Below are 11,867 nucleotides of genomic sequence, written 5' to 3' on the forward strand. Positions count from 1 at the left end.
TTGTATTTCAATTATGACATTTCGACTATCCAACCACATTGGGAAATATGTCAAGTCAACACTTGCATTTCCCTCTCCTCTATATTCTGGGATAAGGACTATTTCCTCTATTTTCAATTTCAGGTTTATACACAATGTCAAAGTTGTATCCAAAAACCAACTTAGCTATCCAATTTTGTTGACTTCGAGTGATGACTTGCTGCTGCAATAATTGTTTTAAACTCTTGTGAGTCCGTGGTCTCTGAAAATATCCGGCTCACTAAGTAAGGACGCTGATGATTTATAGCCAAAGCAATTGACATCGACTCCTTCTCATAAGCTGATTTGCTTAGGTTCCTCACTCCCAAAGCCTTGCAGGAAAAAGCTATTGGGTGTTTATTTTGCGTGAGTGTGATCTCCATTTGCAAATTCGAGGCATCACACTCCACCAATTCTTCCTCAAAACTAGGCAATGCCAATATTGGTGTTGATGTCACCCTCCTCTTTAGTTCTTCAAAAGCTGCTTGAGTCTCCTCATCTCATGCAAAAGCATCTTTATTGGTAAGTTCTGTCAAGGGTTTGGCCACCTTCTCATAATCTCGAATAAATTTTCTATAATACTAGGTTAAGCCGAGTAACCCCTAACTCCTTTAATACTCTTGGGAATAGGCCAATCTAGAACTCCTTGCACCTTTTTCGGTTCAACTGTCTCCCCCTCTTTAGATACAATATGTCCAATGTATTACACTCTTTTGAGCAAACCAATATTTTTTCTTATTCGCAACGTCATTCCAACACCCTCCATACCTTTTTTAAGTGCTTTAGTTGAGGAATCCAACTTTGACTATATTAAAATATCGTCAAAAAATAACAACAGGTACCTTCTTAGCTTCGCCTAAAAACCTCATTCACTATGCCTTAAATGTGTTTGGGGCGTTTGTTAGGCCAAAAGAAATTCCAAGATACTCTTACTGTCCTTCATTGCTTGTAAAAGTCGTCTTGGGGATGTCCTCCTTTCTAATCTGCACTTGCTAGTACTCATATGTTATGTCTAGCTACTGAACAAACTTAGAACCATGAAGCTCATCTAATAACTCTTCTATTACCAAAGTTGAGAGTTACCTTATTCAATGTCCTATAATCAACACTCATGAGCCAAGATTAATCCTTCTTTCAAACAAGAATGGTTGGGCTTGAGAACATGTTGTTGTACCTTATAACTCCATTAACCCATAATTTGTTGACCTGCCTATTTGTTTCATCCTTCTGGTGATGTGCATACCATTAAGGGCAAACATTCATTGACCCTTAACCGTGTAACAAGTTTGTACCATGGGACTTGGTTCATATGGTGGAAGCCCCTTTTTCTCTTGGAAAATTTGCTCAAATTTACCCAAAATCACTTCCAATCCTTCTTGCTATTGCTCATTAAGAGGCCTTAATCGATTTTCTTCTTCCTTTGGTCTACAAATAGCAATAGGCATCATAAGTCCCTCTATCCTCTTTGAATTTTCTCCAACCAAATATTGTAAAGTCGTTTGAGTTACACAACATTCCCCCTGTTTTGCAGCAGTACCCAAGTGTCTCCCATGTTTACTTTCATGGTATGTAACTTCCAATCCACCACCATTTCTCTCATGGTATGTAACTTCCAATCCAACACCATATCAATGTCTTGTAGATCAATTAGAAAAGCATGCAATACACAATGCAAACTACCCAACTGCATCACAAGATTGCGATATATACCCCTTGTCTTGATGCCCCCATCAAGATGTGCATGCTTTTCATATCCTTCTTCTTCCACACCATTGGTCCATTATATTTCATGAGATAAAGTTGTGTCGCAGCACTATGCACCAACACACACTAGGCCTGTGAATCCTTCCTTCTAGTTTTAACGTTTGTGGTTGTTTCCCTTTTGTTTGTGATAGGGATTGCAAACTGATGGCACTACACTCTCCATCATAGGCCTCCTCCGATGACATATCACCTTTATTTTGCAGGAGGTCTTCCTTGCCATCCTCCAACTCATCAGATAATGTAAACTTTAACTATTTTTCTAGGCAAACATGTGGAGTATACACACCACGGCACTTAAAACATAAGCCCTTATGCCTTTGGTCTAACAAGTATCCATAGGACCCCTTTATCTCTTGGACCACTTGTAGACCTTTCTAACATTTTTTTTATTGGGCCTTGGCCTCTCTGTACCTCTTGTTGACCCATAAATTTTTACACCCCTATCAACATTTTGTTAAACTTTGTTAAGGAAAGTCAAATTGGGCCTCATGGTCCATTGTGACCAAACACGGGTGGTTTCTCCCTTGTGCATTGACTAATCTGTCCACTGCCCTTGTAACATTAATGATGTGTGATCTTGACAACGATCTCAAAGCATGTAAACTTTGCACCCTCTTGATCTCTTTGTTCAATTTATGGAGGAAATGAGCAAAATATTGTTGCTTAAGAATCTTTGAGACTTGGGCAATCTAGAATTCAAAATCCTTAATATATTGTTCAACATTGCCAATTTATGGAAGTGCAGTGAGCTGGTACTCATTCGCTTCGGCTAAACCACCATATCTATTCAACAAGCTTGTTTGAATTGCTCCCATGGCCTTTCTTGTTCGTCAAGGAGTTGAATAACTATATGGATACCCCTTCCATATATAGTAGAGCCAAGTTGACATGGACCTGATTGTTGGTCTCTTACACTTGAAAATAAACTTCTGCCTTGATTATCCACCTAGCTGGATCCTCCCCATTGAACATGAGTAGTTCCACCTTTTTTTACCAATTGGCGAAATTCATCAAGTGTGTCTCCCTGTAATTTCATCATGTTCCTGCCACCGCTATTCGGTGTCTTCTCTATGGACTTGGTTTGTTGCTCCAACAATTTTTATTTCATTTGGATGTGGCTCCTAACAAGCTGTCAATTTTTTTGGAAAGGAGATCAAACAACTTGGACTGATTGTTGGTGTTCTCTTTACGCAATTCCTCCATTGCCTTGCGATTCTCTAGTGCTTGAAGCCGCATAGCTTCCATTGAATGTTTCATGCTGGCATTTTCTACCATATCTTGTTGTGGATCCTTTTGTTTTTTCTGGCTCTTAAGCTGAATCACCATCTACAAAACTCTTATTCTTTTTGCCTTCTTCCTTAGGGGGCATCCATTATGGCAGGCTGGACCTCGTCCAATGCAACTCTTTATCTTGTTATTGAATTCTTAATTTTGCCATAGTTTGGTTGTGATTCTAGTTTGCCTTAGATTTATTAAAGTGATTAGTAGTGCTGTTGACATTTAGGTTTTGGCAATTTTTTAATATTTGAACAAAGGTTCTATGATTGAGATGAATTGCCAGGGTATTCTTTAAATTGTGAATTGCAATGCAAAATTACTTCAAATAGATAATATACATGATGTATAGCATTCAAGTAAACAATTTAAACTAAAAGCTAATTAAACAATTTAAGCAAAGTCATCTAAAACAAAACTTTGTGAAGCCCTTTTTATTTGAAGAATGGAAACAACACAATTAAATAGCTAAATACAGCACATGCATGTGTGAGTGACAAATAAAGGTTGAAAACAAAATAGGATTAGTTTACAAGTGCTCTTTTGAATTACTTTTTCATTTACAAATTAAAGCTCACACGACTTCATAATTTTTCTTTTTCATTAAAATTGGTGAATAAGTAAGAAACATGAATTGTTGAATATTGCATGAATCCTATTGATGATACAAAATTACATAGATCCATTAGAGAGTTTCATAAGATACAAAGTCATCTAAATTGGATTGGATTGAAAGATTCTGCTAGCTATAATTTTAGCATTTATAATCACCACGTTGTCTGGGATGACAACTACGGACCTTCACAATTTACATGATATCTTTCCATGTACTCAATTTATGAATGGCTTGTTCTATTTTTATATTCATGCTTGTGTATTTTTGTGCATTGTAATCCTGTAAAAATTTCAGCAAGTGTTTTCTGCTGTGGTTTTATGAGCTTCATTTATTGTGTTTTTTTTCCAAAGACTTTTTAATTAAAAATGCCTAATTTTTTTAAAGATAATTAGATATTTCATTTTTTTTTTGAGAAAAAACCAAAAGCTATAGAAAAGTTTCTGCATCTTTGATTTCACTTATTATGTAGTTTGGCCAGTTTTTAAGAGATCTTTTGAGGAATAAGTGATTATTTATCACAAAAAAACTCAATCAGACTTACCCAGATGCTTTTCTTGGATGCTACAATGAGTAGCTTCTGCAAAAGCAATAAAACAAATATGTAATAGAAATGTTTTTGTGCAAAGCTTATTATATATACCTATTCCTCTTGTCTTGCATGCAGCTGGTTTTCAAGGTGGCAGAGTTATGTTGGGCCTTGTGTTGGTATGCTATCAATTGACAAACAATCTTCTGATGGCCAGCATGCCAACATGACACACACAAAGATTGCGAACAGACCTGGGCCTATTGATAATTCTGATATCATTTCAAAGGGAAACAACTTTGACAACAACAGTTTAGATGTTACTCGAATGTTGGAAGAGGGTACAGACTATGTTTTAGTCCCCGAAAAAGTGTGGGAAAGGCTGTTGGAATGGTAATTGTTAAAATAATATTTTGCTTTTTAATGTGGAGAAAATTTATGATCTAGTAATATGTAGTTTGAAGGAATGGTCATACATGCATAAATTATATTGATCCTGTATTCTTTGGAAAGACAGTGATAAAATAATCTCTAATACATGTGATTAAGCATGCAATGGTTATTTTGTGGACAAATTGGAAACAATTTCCTAATAGCTTATATGAACTGGTTTTGGAATATGATGAAAGAAGAGCCCAAAACATGTTTAATTTTAAAATTTCCCTCTTGAATCTTCGAAATCAATGTTTTTGGTTGAACTCTTTACATGTCCAGATTTAATATTGAAAATTTGAAGCTAACCTATGTAAGATTATGGAAACCTCTTTTTATTTGGGGATGGAAAAATGCATGACATTAATTCAACATGTCATTGGATGCAATAAAGTGCTTGATTTGTTTAATGTGTAAATAGATTTCTCTCTCAATTGTCTAGGTACGAAGGTGGACCAGCATTACCGAGGAAGTTAATTTCTCAGGGTATTGGACGTAAGCAATACAGTGTTGAGGTTTACCCACTTAGTCTAAAGGTTACTGATGCGAGAGACAACAGCTTGCTGATTGTAAAATTAAGCAAAAAGGTACAGATTGATTTCATTACAATTTCTTTTGTTCTAGTTAGCTTTGCAGTAATCACAACGCGTAATAGGGTGCTAGATTATTTATTTATTTATATGCTCTGTATGTTGGTCTTTGATTATCACTACAAGAACTATGCTATTTTCTATAAATTTTAGTATTACCATACTATATATTAAAGTAGTTGATTTTTATTTCCTGTAATTATTGTATGTTGAATGAAGGTCATTAAATTGAAATTTCACACATGCTTCTCTGTTTTTGTGGAAGAATGCTCATAAAATTTAAAAGTAAATTTAATAGTTGTAAGTGCAAACCATACAATTAAACGACAACAGTTACATGTTTATACTGGTGTCTCTTGACACGTTATGCTTCTTGTCTGGATTGGTACTATATTTGGTTGTAACATGATATAATTTGATGATTGAATGTGAATGAGCCATCATTCTGATTTTTATTTTTTTCTGTTCCTGTAATATATTTTAGGCTACCATAGGTGAACTTCATGAGTTGGTGTGCAAAATCAAACAAGTAGAACAAAAGAAGGTGCTGTTCCCCCCTGTTGCCTTTTGCTTTTATTTATTTCATTTGTTATAAAATCTTACATTTCTCCTCCTGTCTTTTTTCTTTTTGTTTGTTGTCAACTATTTTAGGCCTGTATCTGGGATTACTTCAATTCGAGTAAACAGTCACCGCTGACAGCCTCAGAGCAGACATTGGAGGAGGCTAACTTGTTGATGGACCATGATGTGAGTGACCTTGAGTAATGTAGATCTTTAATGTGTGTTTGGTTTGGCGTTTGGAGCCTTGGATTCATGTTTTGGATGTGAAAAATGGAATCTACTGAAAGTAGCTTGGGCCTGGATGTGAATCACAAATCCACGTTTCACTTGATCCTACGCCAAACCAAGCATACACTTAATTGTAATATGGCATTCTTCTAAATTTATATTTTGATACAAAGACCTAACTTTTTTCTTGGTATTGATTCTTCTATAGAAGCTTGATGCTCCTGATTCATCTCTTGCTCACAGATTCTTCTAGAAGTATTACCTGATGGAGATCATTCTTCTCATTCTGGCATGGATTCAATGGGAAATGAACTAGCTTTGGTACCATTAGAACCTTCTAGGTCATCTGTGTCAATTGCCGGGGGACCCACCATGTCAAATGGTCACTCAACTGGATCTAGTTTTAGTTTGTATCAGGGAACTTCTGTTAGTTCGTCACTGACCAATACGGATGATAAACATGATATCTATAAAGGTGAAAGGGGTGGTTTGGCAGGACTGCAGAACTTGGGCAACACCTGCTTCATGAATAGTGCTATACAATGTTTAGTCCACACTCCACCGCTTGTTGAATATTTCTTACAGGATTACAGTGATGAAATCAACATGGAAAATCCATTAGGAATGCATGTACGAAACCATTTAAATTAGTTTATATGTATTTCTTTTTCTAGTGTTCTACAGGTTATAAAAATAGGGCATAGATGAAAAATTTCTTTTTTTCTTTCTAAAATTTGGAAACTATATTGTTAATTCTTACAAAATAAATTAGTTTTTATTTTAGTCCTGTAAAACATTTTTCTTTGATTTTCATCTTTTCAAAAATTGATAAAAACATTATTTTAGGGATCATAAATATTTTTAGATATGTCGTATGTTGTCATTGTGTTACATGCACCATCGTGTGACACCTAGGATGCTTATTTGTCATTTAGTTCAACACATAAGCAGTTAATGAGTGTAATATAGTACTAGGTAGGGTTCATAAATAATTATTTCAATTTTAGAGGGACTAAAACAAACTTTTTTCTTGGGATCAAAATTGAAACTCGTTCATTTTACTGGAACTAAAAACATGTTTTAAGTCTAAAAGTTATGTATCATTGGTGACTTTGCTTTGAAGGCATTTTCAACATTTAAATTAATTCTGAAATTGTTACATGTGTCTGGTATGCAGGGTGAGTTAGCACTTGCGTTTGGTGACTTGTTGAGAAAACTTTGGTCTTCAGGGAGAACTGTCATTCCACCCCGTCTATTCAAGAGCAAATTGGCCCGATTTGCTCCACAATTCAGTGGTTACAACCAGCATGATTCTCAGGTTAGTTTATGCAAGTTGTCAAAGTTCCTTATTTTTGTGATTACTGTCAGGTATAAACTCAAGTGCTGTTATTACTTAATACTGGAATGTTGTCTCCTTGTGCAACATTCAGACAACTTAGGCATTCTTCCACCAATCTTTCTGTAACATGAAATCCCTTATGTCGACCATTCACTGTTTCCATGGGTAATGCAACAACATCTTTGGTCATCTGTTTCAGGCGCAGTTGAGAATTGGGATGAGACTAACTCAGTAAATTTTTGTTTTCTTATGTAATTTATCTTTTTCTTTTGCATAACTTGCATTGGCAGAATCCTACCCGGGAATCTGGTTTAGCGTTAAAGTTGCACATAAAAAAATTTGATGATTGCTTGAATTTCGTTCAGTGAAAGCGTTTAGTTGTTTAAATTGTTCACAAAAATTGAACTTCAGCATTTTTATGGTTGTTGTATGTTCTCTGATTATTGGATTTCTTTCTTTAGGAATTGCTTGCCTTTTTATTGGATGGTCTGCATGAAGATTTGAATCGTGTGAAACAAAAGCCTTACATTGAAATGAAGGATTCTGACGGTAGGCCAGATGAGGAGGTTGCTTCTGAGTGTTGGAAAAATCATATGGCTCGGAATGATTCATTGATTGTTGATGTATGCCAGGTGAGTATATGTCCATGTTTTTTCATTGGCACTTACTGCATTATAATTGATCCTCCACTAGTCGTCTCTTTGCTTAGTTAACTATTTAAATTTCTGCCCTGTTTTCACTTTTCTTCCCTCCCCTGTTTTGACACAAGAAGTGAAGAGAAGTAGTCATGAATTACTCACTATATTTTGTATGTTTTACTGTATTCAATTTTTGTTTATAATTCGTTTTGTTCTCAAGTTTTTTTCTCTTCTCAATAAGCCTTCTCTAATTTCTATCAATTTTAACTCTATTTTCTATAGAAGCTTGACAATATGGAGTTTCAACTTTAATTTCATTGTGGTTACCTTTACTGAGCGTGGCATTTTTTATTTTCCTACAATAAAATGATCAGGGTCAATACAAGTCAACGTTGGTTTGTCCAGTATGTGAAAAAATTTCAATCACTTTCGATCCATTCATGTACTTATCATTGCCACTACCTTCCACTGTCAGTCGCACAATGGTAGTAACTGTCTTCTATTGTGATGGGAGTGGTCTCCCAATGCCATACACCGTGACAGTTCTGAAGCATGGTTCCTGTAGAGATCTTTGCCAAGCATTAGGCACTTCATGTTGCTTGAAGAGTGATGAAATGCTTTTGCTTGCAGAAGTAAGTGCTTCTCATAAAAGTTGCTTTTTCTTGGTTTTGATTTCAGTGATTGATGATGTCTATCTCTTAGGTTTATGATCATAGGATTTATCGATATCTAGATCCGGCGGAATCATTGAATTCAATAAAGGATGATGAACACATCGTGGCGTATCGAATTAAAAGTGGAGCTAGCGAAACAAAACTTGAAGTAATACACCGACGGCCAGATAAGTAAGTTTACCTCTTTTAGTGTGTTGGCACGAAGCCTTAATGCTTCATGGTTACCGAAATATGAGTTAATTGTGTAGGATGGGTTATAGTGTTTTGATGTGAAGTTTTTAGAGAGGAATTCTCTTAAGTGGATTTAAAATCTCACATACCAAAGACTAGAATGGATACCGAAAGCTTAAGCATTTTTGAAATTGATGGGAATTTTTCAAAAGTAAATTGTAGGGACTTCAAATAACGTCAGTATCAACTTATCCATCTCAAAGTTTTGATTCGCCCTCTTTCTTTACTGTACGCTTCCCCATCTTTGTCCTATTCTTCTCTTCTGGGATTCTTCTCTCCCTCATTTCTTAAGTCTCTCTTCTGCAGCTCTCTACCCCAACCTCTCCTGTGGTTATCTCTCTCATTTCCCTTTTTCTCTTTTGCCTCTGTCCATTTCTTTTCTGCACCTCACCCACACTCTCCTTTAGTTTCTTATGCTCGTCTCTGTATCCCTCTCCCCTTTCTTTCCTGCACATATGTACTCTCTTTCTTCCACACCACTCTTTCTACTTCCCTTCTCCCTCTCCATTTCTCCTTTAGAGGACTTTTAAAAAATAAATTTTAAAAATGAAATTTTACATATGATGTGAATTATATAACTTTATCAAGACAAAGAATAAAATACAAGGAATTTGAATTGTTTTATTCAAACAAAATGTATTTAAATTTAAAAGTCTTCAATGGAAGCAACTATACATCCATCCATTTCCAATTTGATAGAATTTTTGCAATCATCTTTCCAGACATTTCCTAACTTTTTGGTCAATTTATTCTTAGGGTTCCCTTTTAACTGAAAGTAATATTGTTGGTAGCTCGTTCTGTTACAATTTTGCAAAAAAAGTGCGTAAATAGATTTTTCCCCTTGGAAGTAATTGATTGGTTACACCACAATTTTCATTAATCTGTTAATCTCTTCCAGAGATGGGAATGAGTAATCCATAGATTTTTAATGGTGATTAATGTCAACTGTCTCTGGATGTATTCATTTCCTTTATATTTTGTGGTGTTTTTTTTTTTTTTCTATTTTGTCCATTATTGGGTGATTTAAGTACTATGGAGTCTTGCAGGTACCATTCAAGTTGGTAATTATTACTCAGGATATCACCACTATCTTATAATAGGAGTTAGGATGGTATAAATAACCATTTGTGGCTTAGCGTAGGCAATCTGCCATAGCATGATTCCTCAACTGCTTATAGACATTTCACCAAGTTGTTCTTGGTTCACTGAATTAGACAACTATGATTATATTTCAATTACTTTATTACTGTTTGATTTGATTTTTTGAATTACCTTGATGTTCATTGGACAGTATGAAGGGTGGAGAAAGGAAGTCCTTCGGAACCCCATTGGTTACTTATTTGGCTGAAGATCCTCAATTTGGAGCCAACATTGAGGCTTCTGTACGTCAATTGTTGGCACCTTTAAGAAGAGCATATTCTTCAACCAAGTCTCATGATGGTAAGGAAAATGGTTTCGTCTCAGTTGGCAGTGATGAGCAACCAATCATCTCCAATACTCACAGCGAATCACATAGTCTAACAATTGGAAGCAAAGAACAAGCGGGAACATCATGCGGGGAGTCATCTTTCCAACTTCTTTTAACTACCGAAAGTTCTGAACCCATTGGGAAGGCTTCTTTTATAAAGCCCACCAAACTTATAAGAGTTTATCTTGATTGGACTGAGAGAGAAAATGAATTGTATGATTCTAACTATCTGAAGGATCTCCCGGAAGTTCACAAAACTGGATTCACTTCGAAGAAAACCAGGCAAGAAGCTATTTCTTTGTTTTCTTGCTTGGAGGCATTCTTGACGGAAGAACCTCTGGGACCAGATGACATGTGGTAAGATTTGCTTCGTGTTTTTGAAAAGGATTCATACTGTACTACCGTGAGCTTTGCTTTGAGGGATATTTCCGCTTTAATTATTTTTTTCCCTTTTCAAATTAATTAGGTACTGCCCTAGATGCAAGGAACACAGGCAAGCTACAAAGAAGCTTGACTTGTGGAAGTTGCCCGAGATTCTTGTCTTTCACTTAAAACGATTTTCATACAGTAGATACCTGAAAAACAAACTTGACACTTTCGTGAATTTTCCCATTCACAATCTTGATTTAACCAAGTATGTGAAAAGCAAAGATGGACAGTCGTATGTGTATGACCTGTATGCAATCAGCAACCATTACGGTGGTCTAGGTGGTGGTCATTACACTGCTTATTGCAAGGTATGTTAATAACATGCACCTGCTAAATTTGTGAATTCATTCTGCTGTTTGAGACGTTTGTTTTAAATCCATTGTTCAATTGTTCTTCCAATTTTTAACAGTTGATCGAAGACAATAAATGGTGTCATTTCGATGATAGTCATGTCACTACTGCTACTGAAGCCGAAATTAAATCCTCTGCTGCATACGTGTTGTTCTATCAAAGAGTTAGAACTAAAGGCCAGATGGATGGAGAGACATCTCAGGTTCATAGAGTGTAGAGCATGATGGGGCGTTTTGTTGGTTGATGCCTGGCTTGTATGCTTTTTAGCAGTTAGCACGAAACAGAGCTGATGTCCTGAATAGTTACTTAGCAGTGCAAAACTGCTACGTAAAATGCCAAACAGAATGTTACCTTGGCATAACAGCTAGCTATTAAACAACAATGTTTTAGATGAGACAGAACATTTGATATCATTGGTAGTATCAGTTCAAATCACTACATGAATGATATCATTTTTTGATAGGGAAATTTTGGCAGCCTATGATCTATTTGTTATTTTATTTCATCGGAGGTTGAAAAAGATGATCATATTGAATTCATCATAATTGCTGTTTGAATGTTGTATTGTATGCATTCGCATCGTGTGCCTTGGGCGGCGAATGTGTTTGTGAAAGAAACCAATGGTGCCCTCCTTCCCTCGTAATGTTGTTAGGATTCTAGTACCCTGTGTCACGTGGAAGAGATGAACACCACCTCATTATATTTATTTATTTATTTATTTTTTAAA

At 35.7% G+C, this 11,867-nt stretch overlaps 1 protein-coding gene across 1 annotated transcript; it reads left to right on the plus strand.

Moving 5' to 3' along the window:
• Positions 1-238: 238 nt before the first annotated feature.
• On the plus strand, positions 239-11,867 carry LOC148193026 (ubiquitin carboxyl-terminal hydrolase 10-like). The gene is made up of 13 exons (XM_088098422.1): positions 239-540; positions 4,338-4,592; positions 5,074-5,218; positions 5,706-5,765; positions 5,873-5,968; positions 6,254-6,640; positions 7,188-7,328; positions 7,811-7,981; positions 8,362-8,619; positions 8,690-8,832; positions 10,184-10,717; positions 10,827-11,097; positions 11,199-11,867. The coding sequence occupies exons 1-13, from the start codon at positions 452-454 to the stop codon at positions 11,355-11,357; spliced, it is 2,709 nt and encodes a 902-aa protein (XP_087954548.1). The 5' UTR covers positions 239-451; the 3' UTR covers positions 11,358-11,867.

The sequence above is a fragment of the Vigna umbellata genome, chromosome 9, assembly GCF_029865625.1.
Source record: "Vigna umbellata cultivar VRB3 chromosome 9, Vumbellata_1.0, whole genome shotgun sequence".
Lineage (NCBI taxonomy): Eukaryota > Viridiplantae > Streptophyta > Magnoliopsida > Fabales > Fabaceae > Vigna > Vigna umbellata.